This window comes from Pantherophis guttatus, chromosome 16 (assembly GCF_059756535.1).
Source record: "Pantherophis guttatus breed Tessera chromosome 16, ASM5975653v1, whole genome shotgun sequence".
Taxonomy (NCBI): domain Eukaryota; kingdom Metazoa; phylum Chordata; class Lepidosauria; order Squamata; family Colubridae; genus Pantherophis; species Pantherophis guttatus.
The window spans coordinates 18,408,117-18,430,193 of NC_142078.1; the positions used below are offsets into that span (position 1 = coordinate 18,408,117).

Consider the following 22,077-nt stretch of genomic DNA (forward strand, 5'->3'; position numbering starts at 1 on the left):
GCGCTTGGTCTGTTCCCTTCCAAGCAGGAATTTATTCCATCCATTAAAGTTGTTTTGAAGGACTCATTAGTTTGGGCAGATGCCCGTGTTTTCCCAAATTAGATACTGATAGTTTGGAAACTCGGAGAACGAGAGCGGAAATGCATCCAGCTGGCTTTCCCGACCGCGGGAAAAAAAAAATGGCAAAACTTTTCTGCCTTCGCTATGAAATTATCTCGTTTGATATCCGAATTAAGCTTTCGATCGCCCCCAGCTCTCTGCTGGGAGACTGCTTAGGAATTCAGATCACGGATCGTCGCTCCTGTGTCTTGGCGGTCCTCTTCTTGTGGCTAAAGCAACTTAAGTCACATTGTTGAATGTTGTTGTTATGGACATTTATGTACCGATATTTGAGGATATTGATAGCTCAGGATTGGAACCGTGAGGTCCTTGGTGCTCTCTGAGCTTGGTGGGTTTCTCGCAGACGTTTCATGACCCAACTAAGTGACGTCATCAGTGCTAGAAGGGAGAAAGAGCAAACCCCACTCCCTTCTAGCACTGGTGATGTTACTTAGTTGGGTCATGAAACGTTTGCAAGGAAACAAACAAGCTCAGAGAGCACCAAGGACCCCACGGTCCTTTTCCTCCTCCTCCTCCTCCTCCTCCTCCTCCTCCTCCTCCTCCCTTCTATCACTGATGAAGTTACCTAGTTGGGTCAGAAAACTACCTGTTGATAGATCAGTAGATGGATTTAGGAGAAGAAACAGACTGTGGTTAAGATTAATACAGGTAGTCCTTGAATTACAACCATTTGGTTAGTGACCAAAGTTACAACAGCCCTGAAAAAAAACCTGACTTACGGCCATTTTTCATATGCCCGTTGCAGCACCCCTGTGGTCATTTGATCAAAATTCAGACACTTGGCAACTGACTCATATTTATGACATATTTATGGTTGATATGGGTTGCTGCCAGCGTCCTAGGGATCAACCAAGTACATCATCATCATCATCATCATCATCATTATAATATATGTATCAGGTACCGTGCTCTCCAGGATCTCAGTGGCCAGCTGGATGTCCTCATGGGTGGACCGAAGGGTGGAAGATACATCGGAAAGGAGTCCGCACACTTTGGTGACCCGTTGACCGTCGCAAGCGATGGCTCTGCTGGTGTTGCTCAGCCGATGGTGGGCATCTTCCACCAAGCCCTTCAGATCCGTCATCTTCTCCAAGAAAGCAGCTTTGGCACCTGGAATCAAGACAATGTCATTCGGGGTGGACTCCCCTGGTCCATGATGCCTCTAAAGCTGGACCCCGAGAAAGCTGACGAAGAAAAGCCAAAACAGAGGAGTCCTTGTCAAGAACCCCCTCCATAGCCCTTCCATTGATCCGATGCTAAGTGAGATATGGACCTTCAGATCCTGAAATTTCAACTCTTCCCTTGGCCAAAGGGCCAAGGAACTGATCTGTGAATGTTTGGAAACAAAACATGGAGATTTGATGCCCTCTTTGGTGGAACTCCAACCATTGAAAGCCAGGAGACATTTGTCAAAAAGCACCAGAAGGCAGGACAAGAATCAACAGGGGGAAACTCACCAAGGAAAGATCCAACTTAGAACTAAGTAGGAATTTCCTGACAGTGAGAACAATTAATCAGTTGCCCAGGGAAAATGGTGTCTCCTGTTTGTCATAAGGTGATTCCCCCTTCCATTATTTTTACCTTCCAACAGGTACGGGCGCTGAAGGTTGTCTCCACGTGGGCTCTCGCCAAACATCGCATGATAATATTCGCCTTTGGATCGGTCACAGCTGGGCTTCTGGAACCAGGCTTCCATTTCGGTCAGCTTGTCCTTCAGTCTGTCTGTCTGCACAGGAAAGAAGTCCTCATGAGTCTGTCTTGGAGAAAGACCTCACCTCTCTCTAAACGTAACAGAGCTGGAAGGGACCTTGGAGGTCTTCTAGTCTGACCCCTAGGGAGACCCTATCCCATTCTGGACAAGTGGCTCTTGTTAAAAACCTCCAGTGATGGAGCATAAGAAGAATCAGAATGTAGCATGTAGACCCAAGGACGGTTTTCCCCCCATGCCATCAGTCTGCTAAACGACTAATTCCCACAACACTCTCAAACTATTTAGTAAGACTCTATTAATATTAGTCTTCTTATCTTTCCTATCTCCTTTTCTACTCATGACTATAACTTTGTTGCTTGTATCTTAACAATTTATATGGTTTTATTGAGTTTCCTAGTACGATTTATGTTGATTCTATCACTGTTGTATCTTATGATTGATGATGAATGTATTTTTATGATGAGTATGATCATGGTTTATCACTTATAGCTTTTATGTACAATGAGAGCTTAGGCACCGAAGACAAATTCGTTGTGTGTCCAATCCCACTTGGCCAATAAGGAATTCCCTTCCCTTCCCTTCCCTTCCCTTCCTTTCCCTTCCCTTCCCTTCCCTTCCCTTCCCTTCCCTTCCCTTCCCTTCCCTTCCCTTCCATCTTCTCTTCTCTTCTCTTCTCTTCTCTTCTCTTCTCTTCTCTTCTCTTCTCTTCTCTTCTCTTCTCTTCTCTTCTTCCCCTTCCCCTTCCCCTTCCCCTTCCACTCTACTCTACTCTACTCTACTCTACTCTACTCTACTCTACTCTACTCTACTCTACTCTATTCTATTCTACTGTACTGTACTGTACTGTACTCTACTCTACTCTACTCTACTCTACTCTACTCTATCGTGCAGCTAGTCCTCAGTTAAAGACCACTCATTCAGCCACTGTTCAATGTTAGGATGGCTGAAAGAAGAGGTCTTAGGGCAGATTCTCGTATTTGTGGCCATCACAATGTCTGCCAGGCCATGTGTATCTATTTAAGGCTGATTGATCTACCATTAAGGGCACCGAAAGGCCGATCAAGAAAGTTGATATTTCAAGGCTGATTTGAGTGAGAACGTTCAATTAATCGGACTGAAAGGCTTACTAAATTGGCTGATCAAAACAGAATCTTACCTCCTCTTTCACAAGGCTGTAGCAAAGGGGACACTCCCGGCATTGCTTGCTTTCCAGGTCAAAGAAGTAGTTCACATCACACTCTTCGCACTTGTTACCCACAAAGCCCTTCTTACACACGCAAGTGCTGTTGTCTCGGCATTGGAGTGAAACCGAACCAATCTGGGAACAGTTGCAGGCTGGAAAGAAACCAAAATGCATTTGGGGGGGGTCATCACGAGGCCTCCTGATGTTTATCTTCAGTGGGTACCAAATAAAGGAGAAATAACCGAACTAGAAGGGACCTTGGAGATCCTCTAGTCCAACCTCCTATTCAAACATATACCCGTGATGGCAAATCTATGGCACGCGTGCCATAGGTGGCACACGTAGCTATATCAGTGGGCACGTGAGCTCAGATTTCAGGCCTTCTGGGCCCACCAGAAGTAGGGAAAGGGAAGGGAAGTTGAGCCTACCTTGGCAGCCTTGGGAAGAGAATTGAAAGAAGCCAGCCTGGCACTGACTGCACGATAGCCCCGTCACGCCGGGATGGCAGATGCATTGCCCTGCAGTGGGGTGACAGATGTTGCTCTGGGATCCCATTGGGTGGCACTGACAACTTGGAGGGAGTGGGAGAGAGAGAGAGAGAGAGAGAGAGAGAGAGAGAGAGAGAGAGAGAGAGAGAGAGAGAGAGAGAGGGAGAGAGAGAGAGAGGAGGACATGTTATGTTTAATGTTAGTCTGATTCTCCTCGGATGGGAACATCCTCAGTTGCCAAGTGTCGTCTGGAGCTGCTTTCTTTAACTGGGCACCTTTAAGAGGTGTGGGCTTCAACTCCCAGAATTCTCCAGATAGTATGTTTGGATTCAACGCTCAGAATTCCCCATGGACTTCAACTCCCAGAATTCTTCATTCCTTCATCCATGGTGGGCCATCTCCCAGAATTCCATAGCCAGAATTCATTTCTCTTTGATCTAAGAGAAATGTTCCTCAGCCAAGACGTCTGGACTTCAACTCCTAGAATTCCCCATCTAGCGTGCATGGGCTTCAACTCCCAGAATTCTTTATTCAGCATGGCTGGACTTCAATTCCCAGAATTCCCCAGCCAGCATTCCTTTTCCTCAGCTCAGTGTTCCTCAGCCAAGATGTGTGGACTTCAACTCCCAGAATTCTGCAGCCAATGGGTTTGGACCAACTAACTCTCAGAATTTCCATCCAGCATGTTTGGACTTCCACTCCCAGAATTCCTCAGCCGGCATGCTGGCTGGAGAATCCTGGGAGTTGAAGTCCACCCATCTTGAAGTTGCTAAGGTTGAAAACTCTAGAGAACCAAGTCGTAATCCCAATGCATCAAAAACCACCCATTTGAAGGAAGATGGGTTATGTACCCCTCTTCTGGCCTTTCCTGGAACCTTCTCACCCTTCTCCTCCCTCAATCCCCCATCCGTTACCTTCTGCACCCCACTCCTGGCTGTAGATCAAAATAGCCTTCCAGGCACTGGGTGCACTCTCGTCCGGTTACATTGGGGAGGCAGCGACACTGACCCGAAACGGGATCACAAGTTTTTGGTCCCTGAGTAGAGCCATCAGGGTTACAGTTGCAGGCTAGGAAGAAAGAGAGAGAGAAGAGAGAGAATGTGAGAAAGAAGGAGAAATAACGTGAGGCTGAAATGCAGCCAACCAGCTAAAAAAACCTGCATAGTTCAATCAAAATAGAGCTGGAAGGGACCTTGGAGGTCTTCTAGTCCAGCCCTCTGCTCAAGCAAGAGACCCCTCTACCATTTCAGACAAGTGACTGTCTGGTTTCTTCTTAAAAACCTCCACTAGAGTCTTCATCTTGAGCAGGGGGCTGGACTAGAAGACCTCCAAGGTACCCTCTTCCATTTCTATTATTCTGTTATATTCTTGAGATCAAAAGTGTCCTTGATTTAATCGCTCACGCTGTTGACGCTCCCACCACATCTTAAGGAACTTTTGGGATGGTTCTCAGCAGTGGTGAAATTCAATTTTTTTTACTACGGGTTCTGTGGGCGTGGCTTGGTGGGCAGGGTGTGGCTTGGTGGGTGTAGCCTTCTGGGCGTGGCAGGCGAAGAATACTGCAAAATCTCCATTCCCACCCCACTCTGGGGCCAGCCAGAGGTGGTATTTGCCGGTTCTCTGAACTACTCAAAATTTCCGCTACCGGTTCGCCAGAACCTGTCAGAACCTGCTGGATTTCACCCTCGGTTCTCGGGTTTAGCTGAAGGACTCACGCGCACACTTGGTGGCTGGGTTGGCAGCCAAAGGATTTCCATAGAAGCCCTCCTGGCACCGCTCGCAATGCTCCCCTGCGGTGTTGTACAAGCAGCGTAGACAACGGCCGGTGAAAGTGTCACAATTGCCCACTGCGTTGGGGTCCGTGTTGCCACGGCAATCGCAGCTCTTGCAAGGACGCAGCGATCCGTTTCTTCCCAAGGGATCCCCAAAGAAACCATCATCGCATAATTCACACAGGCGACCTGAGAAACGCAAACAGAACATTTTCCGTGATAATTGAGGACGAGGATGGTAATAATAATAATGATGATGATGAATTAGAATATTTTTATTGGCCAGGTGTGATTAGACCCACAAGGAATTTGTCTCTCAGTGCTGTTGTGGCCCGTCCGTGGCCAGCGGAGCTGGCAGCAGAGTCGGACAGTGAGGAGGTTGGGGAGGAACATGGGGCAGTCCTGGGGGCTGGGGAAAGCTCAGATGAGGCTCTGCGTTGGAGGCCTAACTCTTTTAAATTGTTTTAATTTTTAAATTGTTTAATTAGGAGTCTTAATACAGGGGTGTTTTTAATTGTGGGCCAAATTAATTTAATTGGATTTTAATACTGTTTTTAAATTTTGTATTTCTTGGGTTTTATCTGTTGGCTGTTCACCGCCCTGAGTCCTTCGGGAGAAGGGCGGTATATAAATATAAACAATAAACAATAAATAAATAAATTCGTCCCGTGACTCTGAGAGACTCTGTGCCAAGTTTGGCCTTGTACTGCGTTTGGAAACCAGTTACGTGGCAACTTGCCAAACGAGATAAAGTGTGTTGAGAAACATTCCTTTGCAAAACTGTTTGGACAAGCCTTGCTGACTGTGAATGAACGTAATTCACAGTCGTGTAAATAAAAGAGGTTTTGCCGGGACCAATTCCTGCCTCCTGCTTGTTAAGGGAGGCAAAGCAACAGAGTAATAATAATCAGAATCAGAATAGCAATAGCACTTAAACTTATATACCACTTTACTCGGTGACCATTGTGTTTGGGCCAGTGTTGCTTGCCGTTTGAGGTTAGAGGGCTTGGTGCCCTGCTGTGGGGGTCACTTACCTCTCTGTCCCGGGGGACAGTGCGTGCAGACCACTTCTTCGCTGTCTAGCATGGTTGCGCAAGGCCCTTGCCCCGGACACGGGCAAGGTTGGCAGTCATCAGGCTGCCCAAGAAAAGGGTTGCCGTAGAACCCCACAACGCATCGCTCACAAGCGGGTCCTTCGGTGTTGTGTAGACATTGGCAGTTGCCTGTGGAAGGAGGAGGAGGGAAGAAGCAGAGACAAGGAAACCTTAGGAAGATTTTCTCAGAAAGAAAAGACCTGAGGAAGTGTAACTGTAGGAGATGACACGAATGAACTGGAGGGAGGAGTCAAACGTGTTATTGGTCTCGAATCCCTTCGTGCTCACAAGAGATCTAAATCCAGAATTCTTTTTTTAAAAAAAATAATATTTATTGAAATTCCAACATATAAAACACACCATACAAAAAAAACACAACACACACACACAAAAAAACCCCCCACAGAAAAAGACATAGCAAAAATGTAACACTAATGACAGTTTTTCTATATCGGTACCTCTATCATAACAAACATATTTACAAAAATTCTAATTCTATATCTCTCTATCTTAAATTACATTCTTATTTAAATTGTAATAACATCGATTCATAGTTCAGTTTCATATCCTATATTTCTTCAGCAATTTTACCTTCTACATATTATATTTAAGAGATTATCCCTTAGGTTTTGCATTTACTCTCAAGCCAGGAATACCATCTGTCCTAAATTTGATAGTATTTATACTCACCCGAATTAGGATCGCAGCTCCCGTGCTGGTTGCAGGTACAAGGCACGCAACTTGCAAATGGCCCGCCCCAAGCAATCTCCCGTTTGTAACCCGGAGCGCAAAACTCGCAAAATCGGCCTTGGTACCCCTGGGGGCAGAGGCATTCTTCAACCCACGGAGCCCGCTGGGAGAAACCCGGATGAGCAGAGGCCAGCCGAACCTCCTTTAGCGCAATTCTGCCTGTAGAGGAAGAAACGCAGGTTTTACAGTGAGAATGAAAATTCACCTGCCTTCCATCCAGGGGTGGGTTCTACTTACCTTTAGTAAGTAGTTCGCAACAGGGCCGTGTGCGCTATGCTCTGCTAAACAAATAATTCCCTCAACACTGTCAAACTATTTACTAAGTCCGCACTACTACTACTATTAGTCTTCTCATCGTTCCCATCACCCATCTCCTCCCACTTATGACTGCATGACTGTAACTTGTTGCTGGTATCCTTATGATTTATATTGATATTGTTTCCTAGCATGATTTGATTGCTTATTTGTACCCTATGACTATCATTAAGTGTTGTACCTTCTGATTCTTGACGAATGTATGTTGTCTTTTTATGTACACCGAGAGCGTAGGCACCAAAGACAAATTCCTTGTGTGTCTAGTCACATTTGGCCAATAAAGAATATTTCTATTCTATTCTATTCTATTCTATTCTATTCTATTCTATTCTATTCTATTCTATTCTATTCTATTCTATTCTAAGTCTAGTTTAGTCTAGTCTAGTCTAGTCTCTACTCTACTCTAGTCTAGTCTAGTCTAATCTAGTCTACTCTACTCTAGTCTCTACTCTACTCTAGTCTCTACTCTACTCTACTCTACTCTAGTCTTTACTCTACTCTACTCTACTCTAGTCTACTCTACTCTAGTCTTTACTCTACTCTAGTCTTTACTCTACTCTACTCTACTCTAGTCTTTACTCTACTCTACTCTACTCTACTCTACTCTACTCTACTCTACTCTACTCTACTCTACTCTATTCAGAGGTAAACCGCAGTGACCAAGTTTCATTTTTCTCCCTGAAACTAATGAGGATTAACCTTCTTTGGCGGTTGCGCTTACCCGATCTGGGTTTACTTTTAACTTGGATCCGAAGCTTGGTCAGATTGGAAAGCATCCGCTGAAACTGGAAAGGCGACAGAACCGAATTCATGGCCTCTTCTGCCTCGTGCAACCTGCAACAAGCCGACCCAGGAACTGTCATCAAACAAAACTTGCAGAAAAGTCACCGGAAGGATTAACAGGTCCTTGCTCAGGCTAGGTGGTGGTGTTTTTTTTAATAAAAACCTTTTAATTCCCTTCTGCTGAAACCCCGGCCCTTGCTGTTCTCTGGATATTTATAGCTTTCCACAAAGAAAGGGATGTAGCATTGATCAGCTCATCCTGCTGTTGCGCCAGCAGCGGTTAGAGTTAATTGAACAACATCAAAAGGTATTGCAGAGCCCGGCATGGATATTACTTTGTTAAAAATAAAATAAAATAAGCTGCCTTTAGGAAGACGTCTGTGGCGTGTTACACGTTTACAGGTCTGTTAACTTGAGGCCCTTCGTAGTCCGGCATTTCGGTGCTCAGAGGGGTTGACTAGATGCCTCTGGGGTGCTCACAAGCAACGGACGGAGTCCCACCTTACTCCAAGGCGGTGTCTTCAAGACTAAGAGCCCTAATAGACCTGTTCTCCAAAACGACAGGCAGTCCTCGACTTATGACCACAATTAAGCCCACAATTCCCATTGCTAAGCGAGACCGTTGTTAAGCGAGTTTTGCGCCACAACACCTTCCTTTGCTGCTGTGTCTCTCAGCCTATAACCCTGAGTGTAGAGATGGTTTTTACAAGTTGTTTTATCAGCTGTTTTAAAGAGCTGTTTAGTATGCACAACAAAGCTTGCATTTAGGCAAGGCAAAACTCAGCTTTAAAACCCCGGAACAATGAACACCCCTCATTAGGTTTTCTCCGATCTAGAATAATCTGGAATAATTGCCACCCGCTATTTATAGCTTTAATGGGATAGCGTAGCTACATCTGTGGCGTTTTCCTGTATAAAGAATTGCAAAGGAAAAACAACACAATTGATCTTTGCAACCGAGCTGAGAATTGAAGCAGGCGGATGGATACCTGAAGGACACGATCCGTTCCTTGCACGGAATTTCGTTCCCTTTTTCTTCCGGGTCCTCGTGTCTCGCTGATAAAAAGACCCCGTTGCCTTCCAAAATTAGCTGGACGGAAGGAGAAGGCACATCCGTTGTGTTGTCTCCGAAGTGAAGGACTGCCGAGAGCAGCTGGCCGTAGCTGAAACGCTGATCGCCGAGGAATTTCTCTAAGCGGAGTGGAGAGCCAAGCCAAGAGCAGACAGGAAAGAATTATATATTGCCAGAAATTACAGGTAGTTGCTTGACTTACAAAACCACAACTGAGTCCCAAATTTCTGTTACTAAGGGAGATAAGAACAGCGAGGACAGTCACTTGTGTGAGATGGTTGTCCTGCCTAAGCAGGGGGTTGGACTAGAAGACCTCCAAGGTCCCTTCCAACTCTGCTATTCTATTCTATTCTATTCTATTCTATTCTATTCTATTCTATTCTATTCTATTCTATTCTATTCTATTCTATTCTACTCTACTCTACTCTACTCTACTCTATTCCTATTATTTCTATTCTATTCTATTCTATTCTATTCTACTCTACTCTACTCTATTCCTATTATTTCTATTCTATTCTATTCTATTCTATTCTATTCTATTCTATTCTATTCTATTCTATTCTATTCTACTCTATTCCTATTATTTCTATTCTATTCTATTCTATTCTATTCTATTCTATTCTATTCTACTCTACTCTATTCCTATTATTTCTATTCTATTCTATTCTATTCTATTCTATTCTATTCTATTCTATTCTATTCTATTCTATTCTATTCTATTCTATTCTACTCTACTCTACTCTACTCTACTCTACTCTACTCTACTCTACTCTATTCTGAATAGAATACCCCCAGGTCACTGTGAAAGTCATAAATAGGAGTCAGTTGAAAAAGCATCTGAGTTTGGATCACAAGACGACAGGGATGCTGCAAAGGTCGTAACTGTGAAAAACGGTCATCAGTCACTTCGTGGTAACTTCGAAGGGTCATTAAATGAACTGTCGTAAGTCAAGGACTACCTGTATTAATCACATCCAACCGTGCCTACTGGTTTAGCAAGGAGCTGTCCTACCTGGTGCCTTGAACCCAGTCACCTCCCGTTCATTTTGGTCTACGAAGATGACGTCTCCATCCCAGCGTAGTAAAATCTCTCTCCCGTCTGAGTTTTCTGCTTTCCAGCCGTCAATTCCTGGGTTAACAAAATGGGAGGAAAGAAATTACAGCACAACCACATTCGTCTCGTCTAAACCGATCCTTAGCATCCTTACTCATGGAGAGCAGAAAAGATTGCATCTTTAATTACATGTCACTGAAAGACTGCAAGTCTTTTATTTTTATTTTTTTTTTAAAAAAAATACAATTATCTCCGTGCTTTGAAAACGTTGCCCTTAAGTGGCCAAGCTGAAATAGGTTGAATTTTCCATGCTAAACAGAGGCAAAGGTTAATTCTGCTACAAACCCAAGAACGCATTAAAATTAATGTGGCAATTCACATTCCATTTTAAATATAATCAGGATGGATTTTTAATATGGTGGCTTTTCACACTCGGTCCGTACATACCCACCCACACATCCACACAGAGGGGTTATCTGTTTGTTTTTAAAGACAAAGCTATGTGGCCTCACTTATTCAAAGCTATTTTTTTTAAGTACATAAATGTCAGTCTTTCAAGGTGGACCAGGAACCCAAACCAAAATCATCCAAGCTAATTTTAGTTTTATTACAATGTTGCAGGAAGATAATTGTTCCATTCTGAAGGCTTCCGAGATTCTAGCCTACCACAATTAAGAGCATTTCTGGAATCACTGCTGTGGCTCTTTCTTCGTTTGTGGAAGGGCTTGCCTTCAGAAGTTGTGGGTGGTCCATCCCTGGAGGCTTTTGACCTTTCGATCGACAAGCTCAGCGTCTTAGCCACTGAGCCACCGTGTCCCTTCTTGGAGGAATTGGGAGGCTTTTATTTGCTACCTACCTTGTCTGAAGTCGGATACAATGTCACGGGGCTCGTATCCTGGAGCTGTTGCACAGACAGTTGAGTGTCCGTAGCAGAAACAACTTGTACACCCCTCTGAGTTGTGAGGTTGTAGGTTAAAACTGCCAGGCTGACATCTGTGTGAACAAAATTACGAATGAGGCTCCTTCCGGGAAGAAAATTGCTTTTAAGGAAAGCAGGGCCATTTCTCTGTAAACTTAAAAATCCCCTGCCCCATCCCAAAAAAGAAAAAAAAAAAGATTGTTAATAACAGTAACAACAACAACAAAGTAGGTAAAAGTAACAAACTAACCCAGCTGCTGTGGCTTAGAGGTGGAGCTCTTGCCTCACAATCAGGAGGTTGTGAGTTTGATCCTAGATAGAGGCAGGGAGGTTGGACTAGATGACCTGCAAGATCCCTTCTGTTAAATCTGTAAGCGGACAGTCTTTAAACACCGGATCTTCAATTTTGCTTGGCATTCCTCTTTTGAGGGCCGCCAGATGCTCTACCACCCACCAGCTTTTACTTTATTTATTGTGATTTAGTTCCTCGGGTTTGTCTTCCAAGGGTATTTCCTTTAGATTCCTTTAAATAAAACAACAAATAGGGAGCTGTTTGCTAACTAAAGCTTCAGCCTCTGGAATCAGAATAGCTCCTACCGGTGCAAAAGATTTCTTCTTATTTTATTTTTTTTCCAAAATAAATGAGGCAAATAGATGAAACTCTGCTTGTTGAGAAGGGAGCTGACTTGTCCATAAAAAATAAAATGGAATACAATGTTCTGCTCTGTTCTGTTCTAAGGATGAAACGTTAAAGAAGTGGAGAGGTTTTTGTTTTTCCCTGACCAGATGTTCCAGCTATTTTTGTGTGTGTGTGCGTGAGAGAGAGAGAGAGAGAGAGAGAGAAAGAAAGAAAGAAAGAAAGAGAAATAAATTTTGTAAGAGGAACTATTAAGTAGTTCATGATGGACAGGGAAAGCGAGGTAGATGGAAAAGAAGAAAAGAGATTTGAGTTTTCAAACATTTCACTTACCTGTTACACAGGTAGCCTTCCACTTTCTTCTTGCATCTGCAGTGTCCTGAATTGGGGTCACACACACCCAAACTTCCAGCGGAGTTACAAGCACAAGGTCTGCAAAAAGAAAGCTGGAAGTGGGCAGTCCATTTGATATCCGCAGCTCTTCCACAAAAGAGCAGGTGACTTCTCCATGCTTACTTCCTTGTTACTCACCTGCACCCTCCTTCACTCAGGGAATGGAATCCTTCTTGGCATCGCTCGCACTTCCAGCCTGTGACTGTCACTTTGCACTCACACTTCCCTGCAGCATCGCACTGAGGGTTTAAAGAACCTAGGAAGACAGAACGAATAAGAAGACAATGGAAGGAATAGTATGAAGAAGACAGGAGGAATAAGAAGACAGAAGGAATAAGGAAAAATCGGAAGCAATAATGAGAAGACGGAAGGAATAAGAAGACAACAGAGGGAATAAGAAAAAAACAGAAGCAATAAGATGGAAGCAATAATGAGAAGTCGGAAGGAATAAGGAATAAGAAAATAACAGAAGCAATAAGAAGATGGAAGCAATAATGAGAAGATGGAAGGAATAAGAAGACAACAGAGGGAATAAGAAAAAAAACAGAAGCAATAAGAAGATGGAAGCAATAAAGAGAAGACAGAAGGAATAAGAAGACAACAGAGGAAATAAGAAAAAACAGAAGCAATAAGAAGTCAGAAGCAATAATGAGAAGACGGAAGGAATAAGAAGACAGAAGGATTAAGAAAAAAAACAGAAGCAATAAGAAGATGGAAGCAATAATGAGAAGACGGAAGGAATAAGAAGACGACAGAAGGAATAAGAAAAAAAACAGAAGCAATAAGAAGACAGAAGCAATAATGAGAAGACAAAAGGAATAAGAAGACGACAGGGGGAATAAGAAAAAAAACAGAAGCAATAATGAGAAGACGGAAGGAATAAGAAAAAGACAGAGGAAAGAAGATAGAAGCAATAATGAGAAGACAAAAGGAATAAGAAGAAGAGGAAAGAAGACAGAAGCAATAATCAGAAGTCAGTAGCAATAACAAGATTTCCCAACCTTAGGCTTCAATGTCCATCCAATCTTGATTAAATCTGGACCCCCATTAAAGAAAGAAAAGGGGGCCAAGAGGAAAAATGTCAAAGTCTGCCTCTTGAAATATAGAGGCTCTGTCTGGATAGCAATACTCTGTTTCCTGCTTAGAACTGGAAGATCCTCATGTCCCCTTTCGAAGCTTAGGGTTCTATGACATGCAAATAAAAAAGGTAATATAAAGTATTGTCCCATCTTCTCACCACCCTACCTGCTCGGTTGCAATTGCAGGGCTGACACACCATCTCATCATCCCAACGATAAAAATTTGGCCGACAGTATTCACAGTGGGGTCCGGCGGTGTTGTCCCGGCAATTCACGCAATGACCACCATGCCCGGTGCGCCGGTAGAGTTCCCAGTCGTAATAACATTCCTCGGATCTACCGCTACAGTTGCACGCTGGATAGAGACAGCAGAAAAGCATGATGGATTGTTTTATTCTTGTGAAGCTAAGCCTTGTTGTCTAACTTCAGATTGTAAGGTCCTTGATGACAGGGACCGGTACCTTGGTATTCAACTGTTTTTGAAACTCATCGAATTTGGGACTCAATGCCTTTTGACATGAGAATTTTGTCTTGTGTTGAAGGGTTTTCTGACTACAGAATCTTATCTCTCAAGCCCGTTGAGATTGACTCAGTACCGACACACAATTTTGCTACTTTTGGGTGTCAGCTGATACAAGTTGGTGGGAATGAGCTGCTTGTAAGAGTTGAATGGACCCCGCCCCTTAAAACGGAGCCAGGAGGACTTACGAAGGCATTCGTTGGCAGACTCAGCGGTACCCCTTGCCCAAGGGCGGTCCTGGTAGAACGGCTGGCACATATCGCAGTCTACACCGGTAGTGTTGTGTTGACAGAGGCAAATCAGTTGGTCTTCTTCATTAGGGATGCATTCGCTGGCATGGCCGTTACACTTGCATCTGGCAAAGATACAAGAGGCAGATTTTTGAGATCGGTGGCCCCACTACTCCTGGGTGTGGTGGAGAGCCATCTGTGCTTGATGAAGGAAGCTACGGTCACAATGGCTGGATGCCCCCCTCCCCCCCCATGGATTAGGTCTTGCCATTTCCTTCCAACTCTTTAACCAATGGTTAATCTTCTTGAATGTTCCTGCTCCATTTCAACCTACGTACTGGAACGCTATTCTGTCCTTTCTTCCCTAACATTACTCCAACTCTACTCTAACCTCCTCCAACTCCAACCTACTTCAGCTCCTACTCCAACATTTCTACTCCAACTTATTTTTTTCTATTCCAACCTACACCAAGCAATTCCTATTCCAGGCTATTCCGATCTATTCTAGCATTCTGCTGCAGCATTACTCCAACCTATCCTACTCCTACTTATTCCAATACTTTAATCATTGTTCTCCTCCAACTGATTTGTCATTTCTTTCTTATACCACTGAGTATAATTGCCTTCAGAAGTTGGATGTTCCATCACTGGAGGCTCTTAAAAAGAGACTGGACATCCATCCGTCCATCCATCCATCTATCCATCCATCTTGCTGTCTGTCTGTCCATCCGTCCATCCACCCATCCATCCATCCATCCGTCTTGCTATCTGTCCGTCCATCCGTCCATCCATCCATCCATCCATCCATCCATCCATCCACCCACCCACCCACCCACCCACCCATTCTATCCATCCATCCATCCATCCATCCATCCATCCATCCATCCATCCATCTATCTATCTATCTATCTATCTATCTATCTATCTATCTATCTATCTTCTAATCTGAGGCATGGCAGCCCAGTGGTTAGAATGCCGTATTGCAGATTGACTCTGCCCACTGCCAGCAGTTCGACCCTGACCAGCTCAAGGTTGACTCATCCTTCCATCCTTCCAAAATTGGTAAAATGAGGACCCAGATTGCTGGAGGCAAGATTGTGACTTGGTAAACTGCCCAGAGAGTGCTGTAAAGCTACTATGGAGCTTTAGATAATCCTAAAACGCTATACTATAAAACCACTACACCTCTGAGTAGAACAACTAGAACATTCCATCTCACATTAGCTACTACCTCCCTGGCTTCAACCTCAGGCCAATGGCCACCCACCCACCCGATTTCTACAATGCTTCCTCTTTCCAAATTTCCTCCCTTAGTTCGGGAACACGCAATCAGCAAAGTTGGAGACCAGCAACACAAATCAAATTGTGTGGCATCCTCGGTCACCTCCTCTCCGCAGAATGTCCCTCCGACCCCTGCTTCGGTCTAGGGGTCGTTAGGCTTTTCAGCTGATTAAAAAGTTCCAGCTGTCTTAAGATGACGGAGTAATAAAACCAGGGTGGTCTTGGTTAGGATTTTATAAGAAACCTATTTCCTTTTCCCGCAGAACACAATTCAGGACTCCGGCAAAGCCACAGGCAGTGAAAATTAGCAAGGTAGAGACCAAAGAAAGAAAGAAAGATATATATTTTCAGAGCAGACCGCTGGGGAATATCTCCCTTTCCCCCCCTCTGCACCGAGGGAAAGCGTCTATCATATTTAATTTGCAAGGTGTAACACACCTCATTTAAAAACCCCACCGTGTGCCGAGACCACCTAAGAATCCAAGGAAAATATATGTCCTCCCTTCCCAAACATGGAATATATTCAGCGAGGCTGTGGCAGGGAAGGGAAAGGAGCCCTTTTCATGAAAAATAGCCACCGTTTCATCAATTTTATGAATGGGAAAGACGATGGGGCTTAGTGGGGAAATAATGAACTTAGTGGAAAAAAAAAAGAAAAGAATTCATGGCAATTTCCACCCTGGGTAGCCCTCGATTTATGACCACAATCGAGCCCAACAATTCGGCTGTTAAGCAAGACAGTTTGCTAAGTGAGTTTTCCCCCCCCCCATTTCATGCCACCGTTGTTAAGGGAATCACATGGATGTTAAGCGAACCGTGCTTCCCCATTTACTTTGCTTGCCGGAGGCCGGTTGGGAAAGTCGGAAAAGGGAATCACGTAACCCTGGGATACGTCGACCGTCATAAATACAGTCCGGTTGCCATGCGCCTGGATTTTACATTTTTTACATTTTACATTTTATTAAATTTGTATACCGCCCTACTCCCAAAGGACTCAGGGCGGTGAATAGCCATAAAATAAAACATGTAGATACAAAATTTAAAATAGAGATAAAACTAATTAAATAAATTTGGCTGAGACATTTTAAAACCCCAATAAATTAAAACCAAATTTAAAATTCCATTTAAAAAGAGGAAAAGTTTAGATTTTGAGGATGCAACGGTCGTTAAATGTGAAAAACGGCTCCTAAGTCACTTTTTTTCAGCGCCGTCGTAACTTTAAATGGTCACTAAACGAGTGGTTGTAAGCCAAGGTCTACCTGTATTTTAAACAGCTGGATGTCTCCCCTAACTAATCTTCATTCGGCTGAACTTCTGCAATTTTTAAAAAACTATCTATTTCAGATAGACTTTAATTGTGTGTTATAGCACTTTAATCACATTTTAATGCCTTATTCCCTAATCAAATCTTGGGATAGAATGCGTCCCTCACTGTCAGCTGATGAGCATCCTTCCAGACATGTTTTATTGAACGTTTCTGCTTAAATATGATTTAACCGTGCCCTGGTGGATTATTTCCGTTATCCTCCGACATGCATGCCGCGTAAAATTTCAATACCTCAAATGAGTGAGACATAATCTTTACACGAAGGGCACTTTTCCTAAAACCCGAGTAGAAGCTACTGCATTTCAGGCTTCAAGTGGAAGACAAAAACGCTACGGAAGATTTAATATGGTTAAAAACAAGGAGGCGTGCTTCTCCAACATAAACGAGAAAAAGATAATGTAGAGAGCATTCCCTCCTTGTTTATATGTCACCTCCCCAAGAAAAATCAATGAATCAAAAGACGACCCACCTAACATTAAAAAAGAAAAAAAAAAGATAGTAATTCTAGATTATAACATACAGGCAGTCCTTGAATTATGGCCACAGTTGAGCCCAAAATTTCTGCTGCTAAATCGAGGCGTTAGTCAAGTTAGCATTGTCCCATTTTATGACCTTTTTTGCCACCGTTGTTAAATGAATCACTTCAGTGGCTCAGTTAATAGAATAGAATAGAATAGAATAGAATAGAATAGAATAGAATAGAATAGAATAGAATAGAATAGAATAACACGAGTTGGAAGGGACCTTGGAGGTCTTCTAGTCCAACCCCCTGCTTAGGCAGGAAACCCTACACCACTTCAGGCAAATGGTTATCCAACCTCTTCTTAAAAGCTTCCAGTGTTGGAGCATTTGCAACTTCTGATGGCAAGTTGTTCCACTGATGAATTGTTCTAACATTCAGGAAATTTCTCCTTAGTTCTAGGGTGCTTCTCTCCTTGATTAGTTTCCACCCGTTGCTTCTTGTTCTACCCTCAGGGGCTTTGGAGAATAGCTTGACTCCCTCTTCTTTGGGGCAGCCCCTGAGATATTGGAAGACTGCTATCATGTCTCCCCTGGTCCTTCTTTTCATCAAACTAGACATACCCAGTTCCTGCAACCGTTCTTCATATGTTTTAGCCTCCAGTCCCCTCATCCTCTTTCTTGCTCTTCTCTGCACTCTTTCTAGAGTCTCCACATCTTTTTTACATCGTGGCGACCAAAACTGGATGCAGTCTTCCAAGTATGGAATATTTAACAAGGCCTTATAAAGTGGTATCAACACTTCACATGATCTGGATTCTATCCCTCTGTTTATGCAGCCTAGAACTGTGTTGGCTTTTTTGGCAGCTGCTGCACACGGCTGGCTCCTATCTAAATGGTTGTCCACTAGGACTCCAAGATCCCTCTCACAGTCACTACTATTGAGCAAGGTCCCACATACACTGTACCTGTGCATTTGGATTTTCTTGCCTAAATGTAGAACCTTACTAGTAGCATCATTGTTAAGTGAATCTGGCTCCCCCGTGGACTTTGCTTGTCAGAAGGCTGCCAAAGGGGACCCTGAGTTACAAATATTCCCTCCTATTGATAAAAGCTACCTCATCCCACACTCCAAACTTCCTCAGAGGCTTCCTCTTATAAAGTTTCGTCTTACCTTCCCCCGACGGAGAAGTCCGAGATGGCATAATAGTAAGACTGGAGCACTTTGGGGTCTTTGAAAATATCATCCCCGAAGGTGTTCAGGCGATCCAAAGAAATCAAGAGGTCGGTACAGGTCACCCATTCCTGTGGAATAATAAAAATACTGAAGGCAACTCACTGGTCTGGAATGAACGTTGGCAAAAGATTTGAGGAACACCAAGGAGAACCTGACTTTTTCAAGTCTACCATCCAAGATCCTTTAAACTGGAGGTGGCCATGTTTGAATTATGAATTCTTCATGTCCTTTTTAGGTCTTTCCCAAACCAACTCGGAAAGAACTGAAGAGTTTTGGAGGCCTCTAAATGAGAGAGGGACACCTTACACCTTACTTCTCCCTTGGGGTTTAATGGTGTTGTGGCCCGCCAGCGGCCAGTAGATCTGGCAGCAGATTCGGACAGTGAGGAGGTTGGGGAGGAACCTGGGCCAGTCCTGGAGTCTGGGGAAGGCTCAGACAAGGGCTCTGCATCGGAGGCAGAGAGAGGGCCAGGGCTGTCTGACAGTTATCAGCTGCCTTCGGAGTCAGACATCAGTGAGGGAGAAGAACAGCTGGAGCCTGTTCCCAGTGTGCGCATGCACAGAGTTTCCAAATGAAGGGAACAGCTAAAGAACAAGGGTCGACTCAGGAGTAAGGCCACAGGTGGACGGTAAATGGCCCCTCCCAGAGGGAATAAAAGAGGAGCAAAAGGGGAGTGGAGTTTGCAGGAGACAATTAGTTCTTTCCTGCATTCTTGCCAAGTATTGCAGGTGTCTGAAAGATATCGGCCTGGCCACTCTCCAAGCCTGATAAAGGTCGGTAATGGTGAACTATCTTGAAGGACTGTGGGAGAGGAAAGACTTTGCTGGAGAGGAATTCACTGTAAATTAAATAAAAGGGGTTTATCGGGACTCGGCTTCGTGCTGCTGGGGCAGCCTAGGTCAGAACAAATGGAGGTTGGGAAACCACATTAAATTAAAAAGGAGATTTACTCCGCATCATGTAGCTTCCTGTACACCAAGATCATCACCAGAGAACCTCTGGGAAATGGTGAGTAGTTTACTCGAGAGTGGAACTTTTCAATGGTAGCCCTCTGAATTGGGAATCAGAAGTTCCACTATCTATGTTGCTTTTTAGGGCACTGGGCAAGACCATTTTAATTTTTTCAGATTTGCTAATAACAACAAGAATGTGTCAATGCATTCATGTTGAATCGTCTTTAATTTGAGCGCTGCTTTTATCCTGCTAGTATCCAATTTCTAATTTATATTATATGTTTAGCTCTGGAAACCTATTCAACCTTTCAGTGTATGCTTTGGTTGACTGCTTCAACTGTTTTAATTTTGGGGGGTTATTTATTTATTTATTATCTAATTTATAGGACGTCCATCTTACGTCAAGATAACTCTGGGTGGTTTACAATGATCTATCTATTGATCTATCAATCAGTTGATTGATTGATCAATCAATTGATCGATATACACACACACATATACATATATACACTCCATATATATGGGGTGGAGTCTGCTGGGCAACTGAATGGAACTGAGTGTTAACTGGCCGGATGCCTTTCCTGTTGCCACTGCTGAGTTATATTCAGCAGATATGTTCTCATCATGCCCAGAGAGAGAAATATCTGCCTCTATCTAGGATTGAACTCAGAGCCTCCTGATTGTGAGGCAAGAGCTCCACTTCTAGGCCACCACAGCGCTCTCTCTATATAACGCTTCAGAAATTCCTTTCCATCGGATGCAACGAGAGTTGGAAGGAAGCAAAAGGCAGGAAGAATCCCATTAGGATTCTTCTACCTGTCTAGGTTTTAATACCTGGAGGAGGGGACTCTGGTCAAAACTGTAGGCGCTGGGCCGGCCTTCTAAGGTGGAAAAAGCCACGTTTCCACCACTGAGAGGAGATATGTCGCTGAACTCATCCGTGCAAAAGGCCACTTGCTCATGTTCTCCGGATCTCAAAAACTGCCTTTCCGCCTTTCCATACGTCTTCTTGCAAGAGGCGCTGTAGAACTGGTATGGGATCCAAGGTCCTTCGGCCCGACTTCTTTTGTAAATGGCAAAGCTCTCTGGACGGCTGGTGTGGAATTTCAGCCTCACGTAGGTGATTTCATAAGACTTCCCTAAAGAGAGGGGTGGGGGAGAGGAGAATTCTTAATTAAATTCCAGGAAGGAAATTATTCAGGGTAGGAATGAGGGTCTTTTCAAGATCCTTCCTTCAAGGTAGGCGTGAAATCCAGCAGGTTCTGACAGGTTCTGGAGAGTAGCGGAAATTCTGAGTAGTTCAGAGAACCGGCAAATACCACCTCTGGATGGCCCCAGAGTGGAGTGGGAATGGGGATTTTGCAGTATCCTTCCCCCAGGAGTGGGGAGGGAATGGGGATTTTGCAGTATCCTTCCCCTGGAATAGGGTGGGAATGGGGATTTTGCAGTATCCTTCCCCTGGAGTGGGGTGGGAATGGAGATTTTGCATCATCCTTCCCCTGGAGTGGGGAGGGAATGGGGGATTTTGCAGTATCCTTCCCTTGCTATGCCCACCAAGCCACATCACACCCACAGAACCAATAGTATAAATTTTTTGAATTCCACCTGTTTCAAGGCTATTCATGGTACAGTTTAGCATCCAGTTTCCCCCCCCCATTAAATTACCCCCATTTGCTTTCTTTATTCTGTGATTGTAGGACTTGAGTGCACTCTATGCACATCTACTCATGCACACGCATGGGGGATTTGTTATGCTAATGTTGCACACTCACAGGGATTTGTTATGCTAATGTTTGATTCACTCCTCCGAGATGCTTTCTCAAAGAGGTGGCAATTCTGTACAAATGTTTTGTTGATGGGTTTTTAATTTGAAAACTACTTCAAACCTTCCTTCAGTTAGACTCAGCACTCAGCAATGTTTACAACCGCAGCAGAAGCAACAACAGGATTTTCCCTCCCCGATTTTGAGACCTTTATGATGTGCTGGAATGTCAGATCCCAGAATCCCTTGCAAGCAGGTTGCTGAAGAATTCTGGGAAATCTGGCAGAATTCAAATGCCAGAGAACTGGGAAAGTTGATCCACAAAACCTTCCACTAACTTTTATTGCAACTTCCTTCTTCCATTTTTAAGGGCAGCCTCCCCCGTTTCTTTCTTGGAGGTTGCTACTCAAGCAAGCTGAGCTCACCACCTCCTGGCTATAAAAAAAAAACAAGCTGCAGATTTACTTTCCCCACCGCTATCTTTTTCCATCTGAACTGTAATGTTTATTTCTTTGCCCCGGCTTCTCCTCCAGATCAACAAACAAAAGGAATCCCGTCCAAAGAAAATGTCTGTTGTTGTAGTAACTGGTCTCAGCCATTCCTGGCCGGAGAAGAATGGAAAGGAAACCCAGAACAGATGAAAGTTTCCTAAGGCCGTTTTGCAAGAAAAGTGGCTGTTGGCATTGGTGTGCGTGTGAGAGAGAGAGAGAGAAAGAAGAGAGGGAGAGAAAGAGAGAGAGAGAGAGGAGAGAAGAAGAGAGAGAGAGAAAGAGAAGAGAGGAGGAAAAGAGAGAGAGGAGAGAGAGAGAGAGAATGAGAAGAAGAGAGAGGAAGAGAGAGAGGAGAGAGAGGAGAGAGAGGAAGAGAGAGAGAAGAGAGAGAGAGAAGAGAGGGAGAGAAGAGAAAGGGAGAGAAGAGAAAGAGAGAGAGAGGAAGAG

At 44.0% G+C, this 22,077-nt stretch overlaps 1 protein-coding gene across 4 annotated transcripts in view; it reads right to left on the reverse strand.

Annotated features, from left to right (window-relative positions):
- LAMC3 (laminin subunit gamma 3) overlaps positions 1 to 22,077 on the reverse strand; it is a 38,366-nt gene that overhangs the window by 10,653 nt on the left and 5,636 nt on the right. For all 4 annotated transcript variants that reach the window (XR_015730118.1, XR_015730117.1, XM_060683951.2 and 1 more), the window contains exons 2-19: positions 20,212 to 20,516; positions 18,362 to 18,492; positions 14,079 to 14,245; positions 13,537 to 13,725; positions 12,430 to 12,547; positions 12,232 to 12,330; positions 11,199 to 11,335; positions 10,301 to 10,417; positions 9,206 to 9,407; positions 8,155 to 8,267; positions 7,059 to 7,277; positions 6,309 to 6,497; positions 5,218 to 5,463; positions 4,417 to 4,570; positions 3,443 to 3,585; positions 2,988 to 3,166; positions 1,702 to 1,846; positions 1,025 to 1,230 (exon numbers count right to left, since the gene is read on the reverse strand). Coding sequence is in view for 2 of the 4 variants with exons in the window: in XM_060683951.2 (XP_060539934.2) it covers positions 1,025 to 1,230; positions 1,702 to 1,846; positions 2,988 to 3,166; positions 3,443 to 3,585; positions 4,417 to 4,570; positions 5,218 to 5,463; positions 6,309 to 6,497; positions 7,059 to 7,277; positions 8,155 to 8,267; positions 9,206 to 9,407; positions 10,301 to 10,417; positions 11,199 to 11,335; positions 12,232 to 12,330; positions 12,430 to 12,547; positions 13,537 to 13,725; positions 14,079 to 14,245; positions 18,362 to 18,492; positions 20,212 to 20,516 (3,059 nt within the window). In the remaining 2 variants the exon portion in view is untranslated. The remainder of the gene's footprint in view (positions 1 to 1,024; positions 1,231 to 1,701; positions 1,847 to 2,987; positions 3,167 to 3,442; positions 3,586 to 4,416; positions 4,571 to 5,217; positions 5,464 to 6,308; positions 6,498 to 7,058; positions 7,278 to 8,154; positions 8,268 to 9,205; positions 9,408 to 10,300; positions 10,418 to 11,198; positions 11,336 to 12,231; positions 12,331 to 12,429; positions 12,548 to 13,536; positions 13,726 to 14,078; positions 14,246 to 18,361; positions 18,493 to 20,211; positions 20,517 to 22,077) is intronic.